At 40.8% G+C, this 27,337-nt stretch overlaps 1 protein-coding gene and 2 pseudogenes across 2 annotated transcripts; 2 read left to right on the plus strand and 1 right to left on the minus strand.

Annotated features, from left to right (window-relative positions):
- Nucleotides 1–3,306: 3,306 nt before the first annotated feature.
- On the plus strand, nt 3,307–8,014 carry LOC121772528 (annotated as a pseudogene).
- A 972-nt stretch (nt 8,015–8,986) lies between these two features.
- On the minus strand, nt 8,987–17,160 carry LOC121771109. 2 transcript variants are annotated; one of them, XR_006043933.1, is made up of 2 exons: nt 16,957–17,160; nt 8,987–9,336 (listed from the first exon to the last, which is right to left on the minus strand). XR_006043933.1 is itself a non-coding variant. In XM_042167900.1 (2 exons), the coding sequence occupies exons 1-2, from the start codon at nt 16,982–16,984 to the stop codon at nt 13,953–13,955; spliced, it is 945 nt and encodes a 314-aa protein (XP_042023834.1). In that variant the 5' UTR covers nt 16,985–17,160; the 3' UTR covers nt 13,764–13,952. The 2 variants fall into 2 exon arrangements, 1 of the variants encoding a protein (XP_042023834.1); XM_042167900.1 differs by lacking the exon at nt 8,987–9,336 and adding an exon at nt 13,764–14,869.
- On the plus strand, nt 14,929–25,871 carry LOC121771108 (annotated as a pseudogene).
- The last annotated feature ends 1,466 nt before the right edge of the window (nt 25,872–27,337 follow it).

The following is a 27,337-nucleotide window of genomic DNA, read 5'->3' on the forward strand; positions in this document are numbered from 1 at the left end:
TCGATTCAATTGAATGACCGAAAGTTTTAATTATTCTTGAGTTTAACTGAATATTAAAATAATACTACTATTTTCATACGAAGGTGTAGTATGTCATTGAAGTGTGATTGCTCTATATGTATTATATATTTTAAATTAGTTAATATTTATTTTAAAATTTATAGTTAATTAATTAAAATATTTTTTGAATTATCTAATATGAGTATACTGCTATTGTATGTTTCTTATTCCAATTTCTACTCTTTGATATTTACTCACACATATTTTCTTTATTTGTATATTTATTCTAATTAACTTATATTCTTTGATCCTTAGTTACACATATTCTTTTTGTTATTACTTTTATTGTTTTTACTCCACTTGAATCATAAATTAAAATTGTATATAAATAATACATTCATTAAGGAGTAGTACATTTTTTTTAAATCTTCACATTGCTTTGAGTTCTTCCTTTCTATATTTTTATTATATTTTGTATTCATTATTTAAAACTCTTATGTCTCGTGCATAGCACGGAGGTTAATACTAGTTATTATATAAAATGGCATAATCTTTGCATTTTGAATTTTATGTACTATTTATTAATGTGAACTTGAATTTCTTAAAGATCCTGCATTTAAACTAAGCATTTTTGTAATGCCAACAATATCTGTATAATTACACAAAGTCTAATAAAAGACTGAGCAATCTTAATTGTTGCATTAATAAAAATACAATCATAACTATATAAAATTAATTGGTAACTGAATTTAATAAGATCAGATATTTTGGAAAAAAACACCGAAAAAACACAAATGAAGGCAAACATCATTGTGTCTGTGCTTCTATTATGTTTGGATAGAATGGTCAGAAAAATGTCAAAGTTATGATATAATTGAATATTTTAAAATTAATTGACCAAAATAATTTATGACAAAATTTATCTTCTTTTATGGGCACATGCATATATATTCAAATGTCGCGCCACGTTGGTCGAACCCAAAAACTTTGGCTTTAGGCATTACCATTCTATCATTTGGTCAACTGACACACACCATTTATCATGATTGTGTGAAATAAATTTGGATTTTCCTTTGTATATTGAAAGAGCAGGTTTGTGTCAGGTGTCGTGTCGAGCACAGGATGTATCCTACTGATCAGGATGGAATCCCAGCTATGCCTGAACCTGGTATCAATAATTCCTCAACCCACTTCAACTGACTAGTATAGTGGACGTAAGGGTCGAATCCCACAGAGATTAATGCGCTTTGGGAATTGTGGTGAAATTCTGGAAAGGTTTGGTTAGCTACCACGCTTTGGGTTGAGACTTTATCTAGGCTGGAATTTAAGATGTTACTCTACTGACTAGGAGGCGGAGAGAAAGATGGTTGACATGTGGCTGTGTACGTGGAAAGTGGGGAGTATAGGTTTCAGGAAATATATGGAAAGTACGAGTTTACTATAAAAGGCTAAACGGAATACCAGAGGAAAAAAGGTAGTTAGGTGACTAGGCCTACAAATATGAAAAGTGACTGCTGAAAAGTAAAGGATAAAAGTAAAAAGTGGTTAAAAAGCAAAAGTGGTCCAAAAGTTGGATGGAGATGTTATCTTCTTCAACATGAATCAAATCAGATCAGCAAATCCAGAATTATCACCATAGAAACACAGATTAACAACTTCATGAACACAGATCTACAATTAAAACCTCAAATCAAAAGATCAAATACCGAAACTGCAACTAAACTTACTAGGTGACATGCAAGGTGGCAGAAACTTCGTAAACTGGGCTTTCACATTTATCCATTTCAAATCTAAAATCTACCAGCAAACTGAACTCGAGAACTCAGATCTATCAATTCGGAAATGGAAACATGCTCGCAACAACTAGAAATTACCGTAACTACAGGATTTAAGCTATCTAGGCAGAAAAGAACGAGATCAAACAAGAACCGATGCACAAAAACAACTTCATATTATAGAAACGTTTGGATCACAACTAAGACTGCAAAGTAAGCAAATATTGAAAGTGCAACAAATCCAACGTAGGAAAACAAAGTGCGATTAACTAAGAAAGCAAATAAAGATTGTTTGCCACTCTGGGCGATGAAACTGTTAACACTACGAAACACGCTGACTGGAACGAAAGGATGTGGGACTCCGGCGAACTGATGAGCTTCAGGTGACCATGGCTGTCGGCGAGGAACGAGAATATGAAGGATAATGCTGAAGGATTGATCTACCGAAGAGAGATTGCTAACTAAGTGTAGGAGTGGATGAACTAATTGATGATGATTCTCTCTCCAAGTGGCTTCCTTTTATAGGGAGGCCTCCCTTGATTTTTAGGGTAGACTTCAAAAATGAAATGACTCTTTTGCCCCCTTGCTTGCGGCTGATCTTCCCAGCTATCCTTCTTCTCCATCTCGAGCCTTTTTGGCATGCATACTGGTCAGGATAGCAACATCCTGACGCCCTTCTCACCTGAATTCTCCTAACATTCCATACTGGCTAGAACACTTCCCTGCACACTTTAGGAACTGTTTTGCAGATATATTCCAATTATGCACATTATACTGACCAGTAACCAAGGCCTAGAATACGACTTATCATATATTTTCCTTGATATTTAATTGCACACTTAAGATTTTAACCGTTGGTCTGCTCAAGAATAACAATAGGTGTCATGAGAGAATTTAATTTAATAAATTTTATGAGTAGTGATAAATGTACATAAATTCTACGTACATAATTGAATATTATGACGTTATTTTTAGGATACAAGTGTACAATCTAGCCATGCGTGGAACCCCCTCCGCTGGGGTCGCCACCGTAGTTGCCATAGCTGGGTATGCCGAAGCCGTTACCCGGGCCGCCGAAGAAGCCGCCGCCGGCCGGCCTGGTTGCTGGCAGAGGGGTTGGGTCGGGTGGCTATGGCTGCGAGATGAGGCGTAGGGAAAAGAGGAGAATATCCATTTAATAAATATCCATTTAAAATCATAATTAACAGTCTAATTTGGTCAAAATCTGGATTAAACCCGTTGACCGTTAAAAAACTAACGGAACAGTTAGTCCAGGACCAATTGTGATCCGATTTGAAATATTCAGGATGCAAAAATTCAAAAGATAAAGTTTAGGACAAAAATCGTAAAAGGAACATATGTTCATGACCAATTTTGGTCTTGACTCTTTGATTAATAAAGGATATTATTTGAATTTTTGTTCAAATAGAGATGGAACGACACCGTTGGAGCACAGCACCCTCTGCCAAGTTCCCAGCCAATGCAGAAGATCCATACCCGTACAAATACAATATAAATCCTCTTCATCGCACCGCTGAATTTCAGAAGCTAATTTCGCAATGTTACGCAGGTATCAACGTGATTCACTCCATATATGAAACGAATGATTGTTTTTTATTTTGGTTCTGATTAATTTGATTGAATCAAGGGTTTTTGTTTTTCATTTCTCGTTGTTAATTTTTGTTGGGCAACGATTTTGTAGGTCACTTACACAGCTCGCATCCAGCAATTCATTCAGTAGGCTTCCGTTGCAAGCTACAACTCAGGTGTTCATTCATTTTTGTTGTATTAGTGTGCCTGTGTGTGTGTTTGTGCGTGAATAATTAATGAGGAGTATGATTTTTGCTGACATTTGTTTCTGCTGCATCTATTGTCTAGGATAGAGAAATGATGATATTTTATTAAACGTATCTATTAGTATTATTTTTAATTTTAATTTGGAAAGACACAGCAAATCTTTATGTTCAGGTAATGTTTTTTCAGTTTCTGATTGATAGTATATTGGTGGAATAGCTTTGATGCTATGTATGAGTGATGCATTAGTAAGAAAATGTAATGAGGTAAATGAATGGTTTTGTTTTTGGTGAAGATTAGAAAGAAAAACATGAATTAGCACAAAAGGTGTAGATGCCGGGTTTCTTTGGCTTGCTTCTTTCCTGTAGCTCCCTAGATGTAAGTAGGGGAGGGGGTGTATGTCGGCAATTTACTAGTCTGATTGTTTAAGCTGTTATCTTCTAAAAATTTGGGTAATATGCAGATACCTTCATACCTTTCTTCCAGAAGGGAATTTTCTGTTTCCCCGAAGAATGGACCAAAGAAGCTAGATCCAGGAAGCACCCCTGAACCTCAGAGCCGTGTACCAAAGATTCTCACTGGAGGTCTTGCGTTGGGTTCTGTCCTCCTGGCTGCGTACTATTATGGTGCTCTTGATGAGTACATTGGGAAGCAAAAAGAAAGCATCAGAGAATACACCAACACCGGGATTGGTGATAAGGCTACAGAGGCATTTCCAGGACAAAAAGACACATACAATCCAGCTAGTGGAATGATTACTGTAATTCCTGATAACACCTCAAGGCAATCAGGTGAATCAAGTCCCATTGTGGACCATGGCAAACAAGATGCTGAAACACATGCAGAGCCACATGTTCCAGGAGACTCGATGAGAACTGAAGAAGAGAAAAGTTTTCAAGAAAAACTTGCTAAAGTTGAGACACTATTGAATGCCGATCATGTTGAAAGTATAGCGATATTCCTAATGTTCCTCAAAGCAGCTCATTGTCAGGTGATGGAACTAGTAAACCGGCTGAAGAAAGTGTTGATCTGAAGGGCCTGGGGTTGGGAGCTGATGAGCCAGAGCACAAGGAAATAGAGACCACAACCACTTTTACTTCAGCTGATAATACTTCTGCTGACTCTGTAGTAACATCTGTACAAAGCGAGCCAACCACAACTGATGACATACAAGAGGTAAAATTTTAGTTTTCTTAGGCAATGTTCAATTTCTCTTGCATTGTTTTCAGTTATTGTTTTCTGGTGGATTATTCAAGATTTCTTGTGGTGCAAATTCTGCTAGGTTTTCCAGGATGGTATAGCACAAAAATCTGATTCGCTCCTCAACGATTATCTATTAAAAGACAATTCTGAAGGATATGCTTCACCTTCATCAAAAAATCACGAGGTTAATATTTCCTAAATACTGTTATGAAGAAGAATTTAGTGCTGTAATTGTTCATTAATCAATAACCTCATTGCTATTACAGAAGATTGATCTTTTCTCGGATATACTTTTTACATCTGATATTGAACTATTGAAGGATACTAGTTCCACAGTAGAAGATGCCCATGGTGGTTACATAACAAATGATGTGAACCTGATTATTGACTTCTTGCAAGCAATACATGCTGCTGAACAAAGGCAAGCAGAGATGGACGCTCGTTCTTTTGCAGAAGAAAAGAGAGCAATGAAGGTCAGGACACACACACACACACACACACTCATGTAGCTTATTGAAGTTTTACTTTTCAGTTGCATTGTGATAATGTCTCATTGGGAGGACTTCTTTCTAAATGTCATGCCTTGAGTTGCATTTATACTTGTATATCATACTTTAAGTTTCACATAACAAGTTCATCTACTCTTCAGGAGAAATATGAAAAGGAACTTAAGGACGCACGAGTCAGGGAACTCATGTATGCTGAGAGGGAAGCCATTTTGGATAAGGTTCAAACTTCTTCCTTTGTGCTCCCAGTTGAATGTAATTCAGTTTGCCTTATGTCTTTGCTTATATCTTCATTGCATCATTTGTCACAATCAATCTGGTGGAATAATTATACTAGCATTTTCCCCTCCCTTTTCTCATTCATTTTTCTCAAAGTAGTAAGCTAATGTTATTCAGATCTCCTGATTCATTGTGTATGAATGCATGCATAACATTATTCCCAGGTTTTCCAATTTCCTTTTCACCCATCTACTCTGTCCACAATTGGCACCAGCCTCTGGGTGCTTAAAAAGTGAGTTCTGTGTATCTTGATTTTATGCACTTGTTGTGCTTGAAAATCAAAAGTAATTCACATCCTTAGTTAGCTGAGGAATACCTTGGAAGGAAATTTCTTCTGGAAGTGGAGTATCTTCATTCCAGACCAGAAACATAATAGGGGGACCAGAAAGATAATAGCATTCTTGGTTCTGTTTGGAGCAAAAATCGTTATCTTGCCCCTGAAATTGTTCGTTATTGAAATATTCACAGGAATTGACAAAAGAACGGGTTAAAGCAGCTGCCGCACTCAAATCTCTTCAAGAAACATTAGAAGAGCAACTCAAAACTGAACTTGAGCAGAAGGTATCAACATAATGTTATATAAAGTACTCTATGAAATGTAACTTTTTCAACGATGTTGATCTACCGATTCAATTTCTGGAATTCCTTGTGCAGGAAATGGAAGTGGAACAAAGACTGAAGGAAATGCAAGATATAGCTAAAGCTGAACTGGCTGCGGCAATTTCAAGTGAGAAGGCTTCTCAGATTGAGAAAATGGCTGAAGCCAATCTTCATGTATGATGCTTGCTAATGTTGATTTCATTGTGGAGTCATTAAACCTCTACCAAAAACTCCAATCATAAGTTAGTGACCCTTCCCATTCTATGCAGATAAATGCTTTGTGCATGGCATTTTATGCGCGCTCTGAAGAAGCTCGCCAGAGTCACTCTGTGCACAAGCTTGCTCTGGTAAGGTGCACACTTTCATATTAGCTGTTACATGCTTATGGATTTGACCCTGATACTTTACTCTTAGCTTATTGGCTTTTATTTTCATAGCTGAGCATGAATCGAACTTGTGTTTCACCTCTTTGTTGTTCAATCAAGATAAAGTAAACAGTTTTTTTTATTAGAGCAAGTGTATGAGCTGGTATATCATAAGTCATGAAAAGAGCTAGGGAAGAAGTGAGTAAAATAGCACTTAAAAATCAAGTGCAGTGTGTAATTATGCTTCCAATGTTTTCCAATTCCTTAGAAGGTACAACATGTTTTTGGACTGACCACTGATATGTAACTAGTCCAACTGATTTCCTTTAATCACGCATGTCTCAGGGTGCACTGGCACTGGAGGATGCACTATCCAAAGGGTTACCAATTAAAAAGGAAATAGAGACCGTCCGCGATCATCTTGAAGGCATTGACAAAGACGCACTTATACCTCTAGTTCTATCGTCACTTCCCGAAGACACTCAAAAATACGGAACAGATACCCTGTCCCAATTGAATCACAAGGTGTGTTTGTCTATTCAATGTCAGCTGCTTTTATTGTAAATGCACTCAGCGCGTGTGTGCGTGCGCGCATCGGTCCAAAGAAATTTACAGTATATATCTCATATTTTTGCAGTTTGATGCCATGAAGGGGACACTGAGGCACTTCAGTTTAATCCCACCTGGTGGCGGAGGGATATTGTCGCACTCATTGGCTCAAGTTGCTTCGTGGTTAAAGGTGCCTTTTTAGCCTTGCAGTTAAGCGCCCTTACTCGGATTACAAAATACAACCTCACAACTATGAATATTTCATTCCGAGTTCAGGTTAAGGAGGCTGATCTGTTGGGCGAAGGAGTTGAATCTGTCATAAACAGAGTCGAGATTTTGTTAGCTCAAGGCAAACTATGCGAAGCTGCAGATACTCTTGAGAACGGGGTTAGAGGCAGCCAGGCAGCAGAAGTCGTTACCGATTGGGTCTGGCGAGCTAGGGACAGAGCCATCACAGAGCAAGCTTTGACGGTCTTGCAGTCCTACACCACTTCCATCAGCCTAACCTGAACCCACTATACAACATGTCAATTTTTGATTTTCTGAAGCCACAAAGGTTCGTCTCCAGCCTATAAAGTAACTCAAAACCAAATGCAGAGGTTTCTTTCCCTTCTTTATACTGTTGTACGGCTCCATGAAAAATAAAGTCCTAAATATGTTTCCAGAGACTACAGTATGTGTGAACTGGAGCTTACCTGTGACTTCTGATGTAGAATATTTTTGCAAAAGGTGACTTCGTTATGTGTATCTTTTGTCGTGTTTATTCGGTCCCGGTTCTGCCTACAATAACGAGGTACATTTGCTGCCTCGGCCAACGCCTTCTAGTTTGAGCAAATTGGTCGTGTCGGGGACATTGAATCTTCTGTTTGGTGATAGAAGGCTTGGATAATCTCATTTTTCCATTTTTGTTTGTACGCAAATAAATGTCTGATTTTACTTTTTACCATTTTTGGTAAGCGGACTCCACATTCCACTTCACTCACTTCACTCACATTTTATTATAGAGTGAATTACAAAAATGGTACCTAAATAATATAGGATGCATATTTGAGGAATTTCGTGAAAATAAATTACATTTGAGGTATGTAAACAATATTTTAATTAATTTGAGGTACTTTTTCACATTTTCTATCCCATTTTGCCCTTTTAAGCTTAAGGGCACAATTGACATTTTCTTTATATCACTTTATCTCTTTCTTATTTGTTTATTATTTCTATCTCTCATCTCTCCTCACTCTTCCAATTTATTTATGATTTATATTCTTATAGTTAATACATTATTATTAATTAGATATTTTTAAAATTATATTTGAAAAACTTAATTTTTTTTCTTTTCTTTTTTACATTTTCTTTTACTCATTAACTATAATTATTATTATTATTATTATTATTTATTCAAAAAATTATTTTGAATTAAACTAAAATATAATACTATAAATTTTATATTTGTTTTTCGTTGTATATTATTTTTAAATGTTAATTAATTGTGAAGTATAACTATATTTTTAAGAGAGATAAATGAAATAAATAAGAAACAAGAAAATAGAAAAAAGAGAAACAAAAACTTCAGATATACTAAAATGACCTTCCATGCAAAAAAGTAAAGAATGGGCAAAAATGTTCAAAAATAATGAAAAGCTGCCTCAAATGAATTAAATTATTGTTCAGGTACATCAAATGTAATTTCTTTTTCTCGAAGTACCTCTAACATGCCTCCTATATTGTTTAGATATCATTTTTGTAGGTCACTCTTTATTATAAAATTAATATATAAAAAGTAGGATTCATCTTTATTAACTTTTTCTACTAATTTCTTTTAGAAAGTCAAACAATTTTTTATATTTTAATGATAATATGCAAAACTGTAAGTTTATTCGTTATTTTTAATAATATTTTGAAAAATTATCCCAAACCGATGATCAATTGACCAACTTGCTATATTATTCATTATTGTAGACTTTCGTGTGGATTGGATGTCATACATTTTCTAAATTATGTAGAAATGTGCAAAAATGGCCCCGTCATCTGTTGAATACTTTATGTTTTTTTTTAAAAATCAAAATTACGTTTAACTGAAATTCTAGTAGAGCAAGAGAATGAATGATAGTAGTGGTAATATTTATGTTGTACTCTGATGATTGGTGAATAATGAATAGCAACGGTGACAAAAAATTTAGGCAAAAATTAGTTTAAGAGCCAAACAAATTTGACAGGCAAAACAAATTGGACCATGTTGGTTGCCAAGTTGCCAACGAATCGTCGGATCTGCACAATTCGGAAATAATTACTTCTTCTTAATTAGGCAAAATGTCGGTTTAAGAAGTACTATTAATATAGGGGAACAATGTTAAAAACATTGGTTTGGATATCGACTTGTGAATTGCATGTGAGATTCAAGAATCAATATTGTCTGTCCACCATCCTTCTTCTAACTAAGTGCATGTGTTTGTAGGTATGAGATATAGTATAATACAGTATAGGAGTACTTGTTTTTCATTGGCTTAGGCCACCCGCAACGCGTCACGCGGGTGGCTCGGAACTCGTCACACAGGGACGGGACGGTAGCTCGACGCATTGCGGCGCCCTGTCTCGCCCCCAGCCCGTCACCATCTCGTCACGAAACTCATTCCGCCGGGACGTAACGCGGGACAGCTCGCCACGCGTCGCGGCGACGTGGCGCGATCCCAGGCCATGCGAGTGGGCGTCGTCATGCTTACGCAATAATTAATTTTAAAAAAAATCGAATTAAATAAAAAAATATTTAAAAAGTGAAACGGTAATGTTACCGTTTAAAAGAGTTGTTTTCATTTTTTTACAGTTTTTTACTCTATAAATACTCCTAATTCATTCTCATTTTACACACAACTACACATCTATTCTTCCAAATTCATCTTCATTTCCTCTTCAATTTTCATCTAACATCTAATCATAAAATGTCCGGCGACGGAAACTCCGGCGGTGGAGGCTCCGGCGCGTGAAATCTCAACGCGTTCGGCGACTGGGGGAGCATGTACAACACATTGGGTGGTTCCGGTTCGTCGACGCCGGGCACCCAAAGTTCGGGCACGCCGGGGGGTACCAACCACCCAATTTTGATGTTGATGCATACGCCCGTCCCTCCGCCTCGCGGTATTCGCAGGGATTATCTCAGATTCGGGAGGATTATCCGGTTCAACTCATTCCGGAAGAAGGCCGAGGCGGGAGAGGTTCCAGGGCGGAGGAGAAGTCGGAGGAGGGGGAGGATCTAGGCCGGCATCCGTACGGCCCCAAAGAAACGCTGGCGGTGTACAATGCCTGGATCAGCGTCTCGTATGATACCATCGTCGGGAATCAACAACCCCGGAAGTGCTTCTGGGAAAAGGTCACTGAGGCCTACCACGAGATTAAGCCGAAAAAGACCCCCCGCCGCACATATAAGATGCTCCGCGCTCACTTTGACCGAGTCGACAGAGAGGTCAAACGATTCTGCGGCATCTACAAGAATGAAGCGGCTCAGTACCAAAGCGGAGCCACGGGAGCCGACATTCTGAGGTCGGCTTTGCGGGTCTACTACGAAAACACCGGCAAATAATTCAAATATGTCGATGTTTGGGAGATCGTCAGGGACGAGGAAAGGTGGGCCGGCAGTGAGCGGTCCAGCTCGGGCTCGACCTCGAAGCGCACGAAGCACACGGCGAGTGGACAATACTCGTCTGGTGAGGGCGATTAGGGCATCGAGCCACAAGAGTTTGCCTCGCAGGAGGAGGAGACCCCGGCAGACGATGTCGGGGGGTCCTCCCGTGGGCGCAGTTGGCCGCAAGGGAGAAATGCGGCGAAGGCGGCTAGAGGGAGGAGGGTCCGAGCCGAATCTAGCCAGGAGGGCTCGAGCTCGGGGGGACCCTCGAACTCCCTTATGTCCATGTACATGACCGCCACAATGGAGGACACTTCCCGCTTTACGCCCACCTAATACGAAGCCTGACTTAACGGAGTCCTGTTTATGGCGGCACAACTTGGTATCCCGCCTCCAAGTGGCCTCAGGGAACCTCCACCGTCTTCGGGGGATGATTCGCCGGCGGAGTAGTTTTTTTATTTTCTATAAAATTGTATTTTAAATTATGTCATTTTTATTTTTTTTAGGATTTTAATTATGTCTTTTTTTATTTTTTTAAATTTTAAGTTGTATTTTTATTTTATGTTGTAATGTTATTTTATTTTTAATGAAGTATGTTTTTTATTAATTGAATTTGATGGAAAAAAAATAAAAAAATGAAATTGAATGAATAGTAATTTAAGGGACGGAGGGTTGCAGGTTTCGTCCCTTAGTTAAGGGATGGAGTAAAAAAGTACAGTGGGGCCCACAGATAGTGTTTTAAGGGACGGTATAGTGACAGCGTTGTGGATGACCTTAGAGTATCCACAATAGTGGAGCCAAGGGCAAGCCCAAGCCACCAATACTTAGTCAAGGCCAAGAAACTTGGCCATTCTATAAAAAACTTGGCCACCACAATAGTGGACAAGCCCAAGCCACAAATAAATAATTTTTTTTCATTTTTTCGTATATTTTAATTTAACTGGAATAAAAAATTTAGACTATAATAATTTTTAAAAATTGCATAATTTAATAAAAAAAATTATAACAAAATCTTCGTTGAATTATATAAAGGGAAAAATTACACAACGAAAATTATCGACATCACAAAAACAACACCGCGAACGCATATAACGCTGCGCCCCCTCCTCTACGGTTCCAGACCACTTCAACCAAATCAGCCTGCAGTGTCGTATGTGATGTTTCCCTCCGCATATCGGTAAACTGCTGAATCAAGTATGCATTACTACGTGGTACACCCATCTGCAGGGGGCGGTGGCAATACCGTGACTTGTACTAGCACCCTCTTCCGGTGCCCAGTGCTCTGCAACAAATCCTTCATCATCTATTATCATATTGTGCAATATGATACATGCAATCATGATGTCGGCGACATCATTTTAGTGTCACTGTCGTACTGGGCACCATAGAATGGCCCATCGCGATTGGAGGACACCAAAAGCTCGCTCAACATCATTCCTAGCACCCTCTTGTTTTCGCGCGAAATAGGATTGCCTCGGCCCAACCGGTTGCCGGATCGTTTTGACAAACACGGGCCAGCGAGGGTATATCTCATCGGCCAAATAGTATGCCATGTTGTACTGCGTGCCGTTGGCCACGAATCTGACTTGCGGACCCTCACCCCGACACTCGTCATTGAAGAGATGCGACGATTGTAGAACGTTGATGTCATTGTTCGACCCAGCGACACCAAAATACGCATGCCAGATTTGCAAACGATAGTCAGCAACGGCTTCCAGGATTATCGTGGGGTGTCGCCCTTTGAACCCAGAAGTGAACTACCCCTTCCAAGCCACCGGACAGTTCCTCCACTCCCAGTGCATGCAATCGATGCTGCCCAACATCCCTGGAAAATGGTGCACATTCCCGTGCATATGTATCAATCTCTGGCATTCTACGGCCGTTGGCTTCTGTAGATACTCCGAACCGAAGATATCCTTGACGCCCCTACAAAATTATCTCAGCGTCTCTAGGGCAGTCGTTTCACCCATCTGTAGATATTCGTCGAACATGTTAGCGGGTCCGGCATAGGCAAGCTGCCTAATTGCCACGGTGCACTTCTGATATGTCGACAAACTGACTCGGCTGCTGGCATCACGTCGCAAGGTGAGGCACCTGAACCGCTGCGCCAAACACGTTGCTATATAGATGAAGAGTTGTTGCGATATTCTGAATCGCCGACGAAAAATCTCTGGCGGATAACAGGGGTTATCGCCGAAGTAGTCTTCCATCAATCGCTGGTCGGCCCCGACATGGTCACGGCCGATTGTTCGCCGATGATGGATCGGTCAAGGGACTGCCGCCGCCGCCTCCGTCTCGTCAACTTCACGTTGCACCGCTGCAACCAGTTCATCGAACTCCCGATCAATCGCTTGTTGATACTGTTCATCGTCAGAATCCATATTTTGAAAGTTGAATTGAGATAAATTGAAAAGAGTGGAGTTTGGAATGGGGTAGAAAATGGAGAAAAAATGGTGTATTTATAAAAAAAAAAAGAAAAAAATTGAAATTGGCCATGAGCCGCGGCTCTCGGCCACCGCAATAGGGGGCCGCGCCTCGCACCCAAGGGCCCCGGCCGAGCCGGCTATGCAGCTCTCCCATGGGCTACGGTTGAAGAGCGAGGTGGGGCTCTTAGCTTGATCCACCCGCCTCAAGCCTCTGTCCCCTTCATCAGTCAAACGACATCTTGAACTGGCTCTCGACCCCTTGACCAGAGGTCGAGCCCTCAACGAATCAGCTCACGGCTCACCGGGCTTGTGGAGAGATGGCTCACCCCTACCACCTCAACACGAGCAGCTTGTCGGGACTTGGGAAGAGACCCTTACAACGAGCTGAGTGTGAACTATTTTTGATTCACCGTTATACATGCTCTAAGGCCATCCACATCTCTGTCTCAATACCATCTCAATTTCATTTTTATTTTTATTTCCAACAAATTCAATTAATAAAAACACACTTCATTAAATAAAAGAAAATTACAATTTAAAATCCTAAAAAAATAAAAAACACATAATTAAAATCTTAACAAAAATAAAAAAAGACATAATTTAAAATACAAGAAATTAAAAATTACACACTTAAATTACAAAAACTACTCCGACGGCGAATCATCCCCCGAAGGCGGTGGCGATGCACCCGTTTGAGGCGGAATACCAAGTTGTCTTGCCAGATACGCAATCCCGGCAATATGGGCTTGATATTGGTCAGGCGTCATGCGGGAAGTGTCAGTCATCGTGGCGATGAAGTACATGGACATTAGGGAGGGTGGCGGCGTGCCTTGGGAGCCCACCTAGCTTGATTCGTCTCGGCCCCTCCCTGCGCGAGCTCTAGCCGCCTTCGCCGCCTTGTTCCCTTGCGGCAGACGTCGTGTACCGGAGGAGCCCCCTGCATCGGATATCGGGAACTCAACCTCTTGTGAGGCGTTGCCTTCCCCGCCCTCACTAGACGAGTATTGGCCACCTGTCGTGTGCTTCGTGCGTTTCGAGCTCGAGCCCGTGCTGGACTGGACACCGCCAACCCACCTATCAACCTCTTTGACCGATTGCCAAACATCGGCATATTTGAAATCTTTGCCGGTATCGGCTTTAAAGACTCGCAAAGCCGCTCTCAGAATGTCGGCGGCTCCACTGGCTCCGCTTTGGTAATTCTCCGCTTCATGCTTGTAGATCCCACAAAATATTTTGATATCTTGGTCGGCTTGCTCAAAATGACTGCGAAGCATCTTCATGTTGCGCTTGAAGGTCCTCATTGGCTTTTGCTCGTTGTATACGGCGGTGACCTTATCCCAAAACACTTGCGGGATTGTTGATTCCCGACGATAGGATCGTACGATGTGCTGATCCAAGTGTTGAACAGAGCCATTATCTCTGCGGAGCTGTATGGATGACGACCTACGTCCTCCACCTCCTCGTCTTCCTCCGCCTCCTCCTCTTCTAGCTCCCGTCGGAAGGTTTTCCGGAGTGTGTTCCTCCGGAATATTCTCCATAATTTCGGATAATCCCTGCGTTTGCCCATACCTCGGGGCGGAGGGACGATAGTATGCATCAATTGTAAAAGATGGTGTTTGGTACGCCAGCGTCGACGAGCCTTGGGTGCCCGGCGACGAACTGGAACCGGAAGCACCCAAAACATTGTACATGCCCCCCCAGTCGACAAACGCGTTCAAGTCGTAGCCGCCCTCGCCGCCGGATTTTCCGTCACCGGAAACTTTTGCATAAATTGGAGAGGAAAGAGAGATGATATTATAGTGATGAGAAGAAAAAAAATGAGTGATAGTGTGTTTGTATGTAAAATGAAAGAGGTAATGAGAGTATTTATAGAATAATATATATATACATATATATATATATATAATTTAAATTCAAACGGTAATATTATTGTTTTAAAATTTTAATTTTTTTTTCAGAAAATCAATTTTTTTAAAAAAAAATTATTTATTGCGTCAGCATGACGACGCCCACTCACGGGCCGGCAAGTGGGCGTCACGCCGCGCGCCAGAGCTCGTCAGCTTCATCGCGACGGGGGACCTGTATCGCTGTCTCGATGCTGACTCGTCTCGCCGAGGCGTGACCGAGCCCGCATCGATGCGGGTGCTCTAATTAAGATTCTTCACTTACATACTAACATGAGACCATATTTACTCAACACCATAATTTGAATGAAATGGACTATCTGTTTGATATTTGGACGTAACTTTTCTAAACTCGTATTAATATAGCTATAAAAATTAGCAAAAATAATCGTAGTTACTGACATTTTAGCTAATACTATCTCCATCCATAAAAAATAGACTAATTTTATTATTTTGGATTGGTTTTGAAAAAAATACTCTCCGTCAATGAAAATAGGGCACTTTATGAATGACACGGGTTTTAATGTAGAATTAGTAGAGTAAGAGAAAAAGAAAAAAAAGTAAGAGAGAGTTTACTGGAATGTGCTGTCTATAAGTAGTGCTAATGGAATATGTGGTCCATATTATTAGTAAGAAATGGGGAAAAAAGGTAAAAGAGAAATAATATGAGTTCATATTATTAGTTAAAACTATATACTCTATCTCCTAGTAAAAATAATGATATTTCTATAATCTGCTACACAATTTTAAAATAATTTACTCAGGTAAACGGCAGAGCCGAGCCGAAACCGCAGCCGTGAGCTGTCGGTGGTCCGCCACCGCACACCAGCAAAGCTCGGCTAAATTCCACGAATGTACGTCATGGGAGATGATATCCGTCATTTGTACCCGGAAAAAAAACATTTCCAGTGATGGGAAAGAAGTGTGAGGCTCTCGCGTCTTTGATAAACCAAACACGCAAGAGTCTCTTGCGTGTATACAAAACACGCATCAAGCTCATGCGTGTTTGAAAACACCTGATCAGGTGAATTTCACCCGGCTGGGTGAAATATTTAAGACATGAGGAGTCCAGAGAGAACACCCGGTCGGATGATTTTAACTTTTAAATCACCCGGTCGGGTGAAAAATTAGTTTGTGACGTGAGCTCTTCAGTTCGTGAGTTCTCGAGCGGTGAAGAAGCTGAGCTTTGATTATCCCTTCACATAGTCTAATCCGAAGCTGAGCTACTATCCTTTATCCTATCAACAAGGCAAAGCGGACTATCTCCCAACATATCATATAAGGCCTCGCCTCAGATATTGGTTCTCTTGATCAGCCAGCGGCTTGCAAGATCTGGAAACAACCGGCGAATAGAAAGCTCTATGTAAGGTAGAAAGACGTCAAGAAAGCTTGAATAAGAATAGTTGATTCAATAGCTGCTGCGGCCTTTAGACGAATTTCACCCGGCCGAGTGATTAGAAAGTTAAAATCACCCGACCGGGTGTTCTCTCTGGACTTCTCCTGTTTCAAAACACCCGACCGGGTGTTTTGAAACTGGAAATTCACCCGATCGGGTGTTTTCAAACACGCATGAGCTTGATGCGTGTTTTGTATACACGCAAGAGACTCTCGCGTGTTTGGTTTATCAAAGACGCGAGAGCCTCACGCATCTTTCCCATCACTGGAAAATGTTTTTTTTCCGGGTACAAATGACGGATATCATCTCCCATGACGTACATTCGTGGAATTTAGCCAGCAAAGCTCTATGTCTCTCTCTTCCTCACACACTCTCACTCTTCTTCTCTGACATACACACACATACTTACATACGCTCTCTCTTTCTTTCTCTAGGCAATCTATCTTCCTCGCTTCTCTGGAATTCTCGATTTGATTTCATTTTACACACAGAGAGTAAGCGAGGAAGAGAGTTGCTAAAAGAGGGGATTCAATTATAGAAGCTCACCTACATTGTTGGAGAAGGAAATCTCCATGCGCTTCCGCTGAATCTAGCAAAAGGTTTCTACATTTCTGCTAGATCTTATCTTTCCTCACATTTAATTTTTGATCCGTGGAGAATTTTCCGGTCGCCACGCGGTATTTGATCTGGCTATACTGTACTGTTGTTGTCAGCTTCTCTATGCGGATGCATATGATCTGAGAATTTTTTGAGCCGTTTTAGTGGAAATTCAATAGGATTTGCTTATTTCCTATTTTAATGTGATTGGAAGTGATGATGATACTGTTTTTAGTCAATCAATTTCAATTGGTTGCAACTTTATGGTGAAAGTAACGTTTAAACCACTCTTTCTAAACGTGAGGGGAGGCGTTTCAGCTGGATTTCACGTTTCAGATTACTACATTTCTCTGTAGCTTTGATTTAATTGTGCTATAAAACCAAGTTCATTCATTAGATTTTAATTAGGTGTTTTAGTCTAGTCAACCTTTTGATGTGCTGAGGCTGACTTGCGATTCAACAGTACGCGCTGCTAGCTTTTTCCTGTGTGAGGGGGAAAATTTGGATCTGAAGGGAAGACATCAGAATAGCAGCGAAGCTGGCGGCTACAATAGCATGGAGGGTGGCTGCGCCTAATGGTAGCAATCCCTCTAATGGCATGGTAAGCTTGCTTAATTTAACTAATTTTCTGTTTGTCTAAGACTATCGCTGCAGTTAATCTTGAAATCTGCTGAACTATCTGGATCCAGAATGAATGTTTTCTGATTCTGTTTATAGTGTACATAGATCACATGCATTGCTCATAGTGAGTTTTTCCCATTCGAATAGTAATAATTCAGATTGGAAAAATTATAAAGGGATCGATAAATCACCCTTAAGTAGTTACATTGTTCATTTGTTTTTATATTGTTAATTTATTGGGGGAGATTATTAGTTTCTTAGTTTTCAGTTTTGAAAGAAAGTTCCTGAAAATCCTGATTTCTAGTATTAGTATTACTTTGTTGCGTGATGTGTATTGTTTACTCTGAGTTAACCACTCTAGTTCCCTGAAAGAGATAGGATGAAGATCATGACTGGCTTTTAAAATATAATCTCTGTTCCATTAGTGTTGCATCATATTTCTTTTTGAGTGTTCCTGTTCCATTAGAGTTGGTCATTTCCTTTTTTGGAAAAACACAACACACTTATCTCTCTTACTTTATTCTCTCATACTTTTTCTTCCTTCTACTTTGTTCTCACTCCACTTAATTTAAATATGCATTCCTTTCCTTTGTATATTTGCCATTCCTGATGTTGCTTTCTTTCTTCTAAGGGACGTGCATTATATTGTTTGTTAGGGTGCGCATATGCTATCATGGCATGGATTTGCTTGGTTGTGTACTCCTGTTCCATTTCCTGAAGTGTCCATTTCAGAGTTATTTATTATAGTTAGTTTGAGCTTTTTATATTTCTGTTGTAGGAGAGAAATGGGGAAAGTAGACCTCATGATTCAGAACCTCCAACCCCCCACTCACTCATGAAAATGGGTTCAAGGTTAGCAGTTCCTTTATTTTGTTCAAGGCTGATCAGTTTATGTGTTTTGAACTGAAAGCTGTTGCTTAGCGATGTCACTTGTTCCTACTACCTAGACATAAGTTTTTGACCTCCATGTTTTGCCAATACAATATTGCATAATTAATCTAACCTCTAATAGGCCCCTAAGTTATCTGCAGTTGTTAGCCTTTTGTAAATGCTAGATATGGTGTAGCATTTCATAGTTGAAGTTTTGTTTTACCTTTGGCACTAACAAATTTTCAGGGTTACACCAATTTAAATGTCTTATCGGTTACAACAGTAGCTTTATAATTATAGTGTTTAGGAGATCATTACATTGCATAGCTACTTTAGTGACAAAAAAGTTTGAAATCTACTTTGAATTTGCTGCTCGATTTCATTTCAGTTAATATTTAGGTAAATTTTTGTGATGATCATGAGATTTATTCACATGCAGAGATAGAGGTAACATGGAGGACCCAGATGGAACATTAGCAAGTGTTGCACAATGTATTGAGCAATTGCGGCAGAGTTCCTCATCATCACAGGAAAAAGAGAAATGCCTGAGGCAGTTACTTGAGTTAATCAACACAAGGGAAAATGCTTTCGGTGCAGTTGGATCACATTCTCAAGCGGTTCCAGTTCTCGTTTCTCTTCTTCGGTCTGGATCACTGGGGATAAAGATACAGAGTGCTGTAGTGTTGGGTTCTCTGTGCCAAGAGAATGAACTACGGGTCAAAGTATTACTTGGAGGATGCATTCCCCCATTGCTTGGTCTTCTCAAGTCCAACTCGAGAGAAGGCCAAATTGCAGCAGCAAAGACCATATATTCTGTGTCTCAAGGTGGCGCGAAGGATCACGTCGGATCAAAAATATTTTCAACAGAAGGAGTTGTTCCTGCCTTGTGGCAACAATTAGATAAGGGACTTAAGGCAGGAAATGAGGTCGATCACTTACTAACAGGAGCTTTGCGGAATCTTTGTAGCAGCACCGAGGGGTTTTGGCCAGCAACAATTCAAGCTGGAGGGGTTGATGTACTGGTCAAATTGCTTACAACAGGCCAATCAAGTACTCAAGCAAATGTGTGCTTTCTGCTTGCATCCATGATGATGGAAGATGCATCTATTTGTTCCAAAATCTTGGCTGCAGAAGCTACTAAGCTGCTCCTCAAGCTACTTGGGCCGGATAATGAAGCTCCACTTAGAGCGGAAGCTGCATCTGCTCTTAAATCTCTTTCTGCACAATCCAAAGAAGCCAGGCGGGAGATTGCCAATGCTAATGGTATTCCCGTTCTAATAAATGCTACAATAGCTCCGTCTAAAGAATTTATGCAGGGCGAGTTTGCTCTAGCTTTGCAAGACAATGCAATGTGTGCCCTTGCAAATATATCTGGTGGCTTGTCGTACGTCATCTCAAGTCTTGGTCAAAGCCTAGAATCATGTTCATCTCCTGCACAAGTAGCTGATACATTAGGTGCATTAGCTTCTGCTCTGATGATATATGATAGCAAAGCTGAATATGCTAGAGCATCAGATCCGGAAGAGGTCGAGAAGACATTGTTACAGCAGCTCAAACCTCAGTTGCCCTTTTTAATCCAGGAGCGACAATAGAAGCCCTTGCCAGTTTGTATGGTAATGGAATACTAGCAAGCAAACTTGCGAATTCTGATGCAAAGAGGCTGCTTGTAGGTTTGATTACAACGGCGACAGACGAAGTTCAGGAAGAGTTGATAAGATTTTTACTTATTTTTTGCAACAATGAGGGTACATTGTGGCAGGCCCTTCAAGGTCGTGAAGGGATTCAACTGTTAATATCTCTTCTTGGTCTATCATCGGAACAACAACAAGAGTGTGCTGTTGCATTGCTCTGTCTTCTGTCCAATGAAAACGATGATAGCAAATGGGCTATTACTGCTGCTGGTGGTATTCCTCCACTTGTTCAAATTCTGGAAACTGGGTCCGCTAAAGCTAAAGAAGATTCTGCAACAATCCTTGGCAACCTCTGTAATCATAGTGAGGATATACGTGCTTGCGTTGAAAGTGCTGATGCTGTTCCTGCTCTTCTCTGGCTGTTAAAGAATGGAAGACCTAATGGAAAGGAGATTGCTGCTAAGACCCTAAATCATTTGATTCATAAGTCAGATACAGCAACAATCAGCCAACTCACTGCATTACTACTGAGCGACTTGCCTGAGTCCAAAATTTATGTATTAGATGCATTAAAAAGCTTGCTCTGTGTGGCCCCTCTCAGTGACATGGTACGTGAAGGAAGTGCAGCAAATGATGCGATTGAGACAATGATAAAAATATTGAGCTCTGTCAAGGAAGAGACTCAGGCAAGGTCTGCACTGGCTCTTGCTGGAATCTTTGATGTCAGAAAAGACTTGCGTGAAACTAACATTGCTGTTAAGACTCTTGGATCGGTCATGAAACTTTTGAGCTCTGAATCTGAAACCATCTTAGCAGAAGTATCTCAGTGCCTTGCTGCTATATTTCTCTCAGTTAAAGAAAACCGTGATGTGGCTGCTCTTGCTAGAGATGCTTTGCCTACATTAGTGGTGCTTGCTAACTCTTCAGTACTGCAGGTCGCAGAGCAAGCAGTTTGTGCATTGGCCAATCTCCTTTTAGACTATGACACTTCAGAAAAAGCTATCTCAGAAGAGATTGTTTTACCTGCCACTGCAGTGTTGCGTGAAGGCTCAAATACTAGCAAGATCCATGCAACAGCAGCAATTGCCCGTCTTCTTCGTTCTCGACAGATTGATTCTTCTCTAACTGAATGTGTGAATCGCAATGGAACAGTACTTGCTATAGTTTCTTTCCTGGAAACTGCGGACAGTGGATCAGTTGCTACATCAGAGGCATTAGATGCACTTGCTTTTCTCTCCAGATCCACAGGATATGGTGAGCAAGTTAAGCCTGCTTGGGCTGTTCTTGCTGAATATCCGAGTGGCATTACCCAAATAGTTTCATGTATTGCTGATGCCACACCGTTGTTGCAGGATAAGGCTATAGAAATATTATCTCGGCTCGCCCAGGCTCGGCCCCTAATTCTTGGAAATACTATTGCATGTGCGAATGGATGCATTTCATCTATTACAAGAAGGGTGATAAGTTCCTCAGATGCAAGGATCAAAATTGGAGGAGCTGCACTGCTCATCTGCACTGCAAAAGTCAAATATCAACAAGTAGTTGAAGATTTACATGGATCTAATATGAGTACACCACTCATTCATTCTCTTGTTGGAATGTTAGCTTCTTCAGAGTCTTCCCCTGGTGCTGATCGGGGTAGAAAGGATATTATAAGTATCTCCAGGATAACTGAAAAAGAAAGTGAAGATGACTTTGAGAAAAGTACGTCTGTCATCAGTGGTGTGAATATTGTTACATGGCTTCTTTCTATTCTTGCTAGTCGGGATGACAAAAGTAAAGTTGAGATCATGGAGGCTGGTGCAATTGAAGTTCTCACTGATAAAATTTCTGAATCCTATTCACATAACATGCTGGTATGTGTTTATATTATTGATTTAAGTGCAGTACATGGCTCATATTCTAATGCATAGCCTTGCTGGCAACTGGCATAGTCTTGAAAATACTTGCTCTGATTTTTTCATTTTTTTTCTTTAAAATGATTATAAGGAGGATGGCAGCATATGGATCTGTGCATTATTGTTAGCTATATTGTTCCAAGATAGAGATATCATACGTGCCAATGCAACTATGAAAGTGATTCCGGTACTGGCTAGTTTGTTTAGGACGGAAGAGGGGGTGAATAGATATTTTGCTGCACAAGCTGTAGCCAGTCTCGTCTGTAATGGTAGCAGGGGGACTCTTCTCTCTGTTGCAAATTCAGGGGCACCAGCTGGACTCATTTCTTTGCTTGGTTGTGCTGATGCTGATATACATGACCTTTTGGAATTGGCGGATGACTTTGCTTTGGTTCGTTATCCTGATCAAGTCGCCCTTGAGAGATTGTTCAGGGTTGATGACATCAGGCTTGGTGCTACTTCTAGGAAAGCTATACCAGCACTAGTGGATTTGCTTAAACCTATTCCAGAACGTCCTGGAGCACCTTTTCTTGCTCTGGGACTTCTGATCCAGCTTGCTACTGATTGCCCTACTAATCAAATTGCTATGGTAGAGTCAGGGGCCTTGGAAGGCTTGACGAAGTATCTGTCCCTTGGCCCCCAAGATACATATGAGGAAGCTGCTACTGATTTACTGGGCATTATGTTCAGCACAGCTGAGATAAGGAGACACGAATCTGCATTCGGTGCAGTCAGTCAGCTTGTAGCAGTTTTGCGCCTGGGTGGAAGAGCTGCAAGATATAGTGCTGCTAAAGCATTGGAAAACTTATTTTCTGCTGATCATGTAAGGAATGCCGAGTCTGCCAGGCAAGCTGTTCAGCCTCTGGTGGAAATTCTGAGTACAGGTTTGGAGAAAGAACAACATGCTGCTATTGCTGCCTTAATCAGACTGCTGAATGAAAACCCATCGAAGGCCCTTGCAGTTGCTGATGTTGAGATGAATGCAGTTGATGTGCTTTGCAGAATCCTTTCGTCGAATTACTCTATGGAGCTGAAGGGAGATGCTGCTGAATTGTGCAGTGTTCTTTTTGGCAACACAAGAATACGATCCGCTTTAGCAGCAGCGCGCTGTGTTGAGCCATTGGTTTCTCTGCTTGTTTCTGAGTATAGTCCATCTCACCATTCTGTTGTCCGTGCATTAGATAAGCTCCTTGATGATGACCAGCTGGCAGAACTTGTGGCTGCCCATGGTGCTGTCATCCCGCTTGTGGGCCTTCTATACGGTCGAAACTATTTGCTTCATGAAGCTATATCAAGAGCTCTAGTTAAGTTAGGTAAAGATAGGCCAGCCTGTAAGATGGAAATGGTGAAAGCTGGAGTAATAGAGTGTGTGCTTGATATACTTCATGAAGCTCCTGATTTTCTCTCTGCTGCATTTTCTGAATTGCTTAGAATACTAACAAACAATGCAAGCATTGCAAAAGGTCATTCGGCAGCAAAAGTGGTCGAGCCTCTCTTCCAGTTGCTGACAAGATCAGAGTTTGGACCTGATGGACAACACAGCGCGTTGCAGGTTCTTGTCAATATTCTTGAGCATCCACAGTGCCGTGTGGATTATACTCTTACATCACAACAAGCTATAGAACCCCTCCTACCTTTGCTTGACTCTCCAGCTTCAGCAGTACGGCAGTTAGCAGCAGAGCTTCTTTCCCACTTACTATTGGAGGAGCATCTTCAGAAAGATCCTCTGACACAGCAGGTGATCCCTCCACTGGTACGAATTCTTGGTTCCGGCATTCCTATTTTGCAACAGAGAGCTGTTCGCGCTCTTGTCAATGTCTCAACTATATGGCCAAATGAAATTGCAAAAGAGGGTGGTGTAGGCCAGCTATCGAGTGTCATACTTCAGTCAGATCCTCTTCTCCCTCATGCTTTGTGGGAGTGTGCTGCTTCAGTGTTATCTAGCATCCTGCAATATAGTTCCGAGTTCTATTTGGAAGTACCCGTTGCAGTGCTGGTCAGGTTGCTGCGTTCAGGAACAGAGAGCACTGTTGTTGGTGCTCTGAGTGCTCTGCTCGTGTTGGAGAGCGATGACTCTACAAGTGCTGAAGCAATGGCTGAAAGTGGGGCAATCGAGGCACTTCTGGACCTTCTCAGAAGCCATCAGTGCGAGGAAACATCTGCCAGACTACTCGAGGTGTTACTGAACAACGTGAAGATCAGGGAATCTAAAGTTACCAAAGCTGCAATATTGCCATTGTCCCAATACCTTTTGGATCCTCAAACACAAGGTCAGCAGGCGAGGTTACTTGCCACCCTTGCTCTGGGTGACCTATTCCAGAATGAGGCTCTTGCCCGAACCGCAGATGCTGTTTCAGGCTGTCGTGCATTGGTGAATCTTCTCGAAGATCAACCTACAGAGGAAATGAAAGTAGTAGCTATATGTGCTTTGCAGAACCTGGTTATGTACAGCCGGTCAAATAAGAGGGCCGTTGCAGAAGCTGGCGGCGTTCAGGTCGTGCTCGATCTGATAAGCTCTAGCGACCCTGAAACATCAATCCAGGCAGCTATGTTTGTCAAACTTCTTTTCTCTAACAACACCATTCAAGAATATGCTTCAAGCGAAACTGTGAGAGCTATAACAGGTAAAATCTCACCTCCCTTGATCGGAGCTAGCTGGAGTATAACATCTAGTTGATGAAACTTTTTTGCTGTTTCTCCAGCTGCAATTGAGAAAGATTTATGGGCTACCGGCACGGTAAATGAAGAGTATCTGAAGGCTCTGAATGCGCTTTTTGGCAACTTCCCCCGCCTTAGAGCAACGGAGCCAGCAACACTAAGCATTCCTCATCTGGTCGCCTCGCTCAAGACTGCCTCAGAGGCAACTCAAGAAGCCGCCTTGGATGCGCTATTTCTTCTCAGGCAAGCGTGGTCAGCATGTCCAGCTGAAGTTTCTCGAGCGCAATCCATAGCTGCTGCAGACGCAATACCCCTTCTACAGTACTTGATTCAATCAGGGCCACCCCGGTTCCAGGAGAAAGCTGAGTTTCTACTGCAGTGTTTGCCAGGCACACTAGTGGTGATAATCAAGCGAGGAAGCAACATGAGGCAATCCGTCGGGAATGCTAGCGTATACTGCAAGCTAACCCTCGGAAACACACCCCCTCGGCAAACCAAGGTATGGATCCACTCTCATCACCAAACATGTTTGTTTCACTCGCCCCCCGTTTCTCCTCTGTTTTACTCCAACTGTGCTTTGCTCTAGGTTGTATCAACCGGTCCTAATCCTGAGTGGGACGAGAGCTTCGATTGGTCCTTCGAGAGTCCTCCCAAAGGCCAGAAGCTTCACATTTCATGCAAAAACAAGAGCAAGATGGGAAAGGTTAATGAATTCTAGTGACAAGATTTAAACTCTCGGCACTGTATTTCAATACCTACTCTAATCAGGTCTGTTTCTTTAACTGCAGAGCTCGTTCGGGAAGGTAACCATCCAGATCGATCGCGTGGTGATGCTAGGCGCAGTCGCCGGTGAGTACACGCTGCTTCCGGAGAGCAAAAGCGGGCCGTCGAGGAATCTGGAAATAGAATTCCAGTGGTCTAACAAGCCCCAAGACCAAGATGGCCAAGCTGAGGTAAACTAGCAAATTTACTTCAAATGAAAAACTAATTCACAAAAAGATACAGATTTTGGTCTTTAATTATTTTTTCGTTTGTGATAATTTATGGCGTAAATGTATATAGATTTTTGGCAATCTTTTGTAGCAATTCCTCATTCGCCAAGAGCTGTTTGTTTGTAATTTGAGTCATTTTTAATGTATAAGTGAGAAATTATTATTATTATTATTATTATTGTTGTTATTGTTATTGTTATAAATTTTTGAAACGTTTTTTTTGGAATTTGGGGCATGATAATGTAATTGTGGTCTTGCTATGGATAAAATAAGTGAGATAGAAAGAAAAAGTAATTAAAGTCCATCCCAATAGAAAAAAAAAGTTTTCAAATTTAAAAAGTGCATATTCTCGTAGACGGATTAAAAAGCAAAGACTTCACTATATTATTATCGCTATCATTTTTTCAAATGAGTGCGAATAAGAAATGTGCTCTTAGAGCATCCACAATAGTGGACGAGCCGATGGACGAGCGATCGGCGAGCCGCTCGTCCGTCGCGCTCGTCCACTATTGCGACCGGCGAGCGCGTTGCGGACGACCCCTCGTCCGTCGGGTTTGCCGCTCGTCCGTCGTCTCGTCCGCTATTGCGGGCAACAGACGGACGAGAGCATTCTTCGATTTTTTCTTACTTTTTTTAATTTCAACTCTATATATCCGGCTCGTTGCACTACATTTCATTTGCATTTCATATCATGCACAACGATCGTCGAAAATGAAGGCCTAAAACATAAACATATCATACCATCGGGTAGCGGCAAACTATAAAGATTCATGACATACTAAACTTTGTTTAAATTGTTGTTTTTTTTGTTGCATAGTATTATTTTAATTTTTTTATTTAATAAAATTATTATTGCACTTTCTCCGCCCGTATTTGTGTCAAAATTTTAATTCTGTAATTGTTTATTTGCGAATTTGTGAATTTTTATTATTGTACTTGTCCGCTGGGATGTCCTAGTGCATGTCCACTATTGTGTAGTTGGATTAGGGGTGAGCAAAAAAACCGGAAACTGAATATCCGAACCGAACCAAACTGATATTTTGAAATTCGGTTCGGTTTTTTCGGTTTTTCGGTTCGGTTCGGTTCGGGCGAAGAAAAAAATCGAAAAATCGAAAAACCGAATTATATATATATATTCTATTAATTTAATATATTATATTATACTCCCTCCGTCCCGGACTACTCGAACGTTACCTTTTCGGTACGGAGATTAAGGAATGAGTGATAGACAAAGTCAAATATTACGGCTGTAGGTGATAATTTTTACTAAAAATGGAAAGAGTGCAAATAACTTGGGACGCCCAGAAAGGAAATAAGTGCAAGTAGTCCGGGACGGAGGGAGTATATAATATATTATATGTATAATTAATTTTATATTATATATAAATATTCTATTAGTATATATAAAATAAAATAAAATACACATATATAAATATATATTTATATTATATTTATTTTTTTCAGGTTTTTCGGTTTTTTTTTCAGGTTTTTCGGTTTTGTTCGGGTTTTTCGATTTTTTAAGTTCGGTTTTTGGTTTTTCAGTTTCGGTTTTTCGGGTTCGGTTCGGTTTGGATTTTGAACTAAATTCGGTTTTTCGGTTTTGGTTCGGTTTTGACAAAAAACCGAACCGAAACCCGAATGTACACCCCTAAGTTGGATG

Source organism: Salvia splendens, chromosome 16, assembly GCF_004379255.2.
Source record: "Salvia splendens isolate huo1 chromosome 16, SspV2, whole genome shotgun sequence".
In the NCBI taxonomy this organism is placed as follows: Eukaryota; Viridiplantae; Streptophyta; class Magnoliopsida; order Lamiales; family Lamiaceae; genus Salvia; species Salvia splendens.

What these genes read in the sequence shown, in the direction of transcription:
- LOC121771109 (XM_042167900.1), bottom strand. Translation starts at nt 16,984, where the DNA reads ATGGAGATTTCCTTCTCCAACAATGTAG. An exon ending in TTCCTTCTCCAACAATGTAG is followed by an intron (nt 14,870 to 16,956) that starts GTGAGCTTCTAT and finishes TTTATGCAAAAG; the next exon opens with TTTCCGGTGACGGAAAATCC.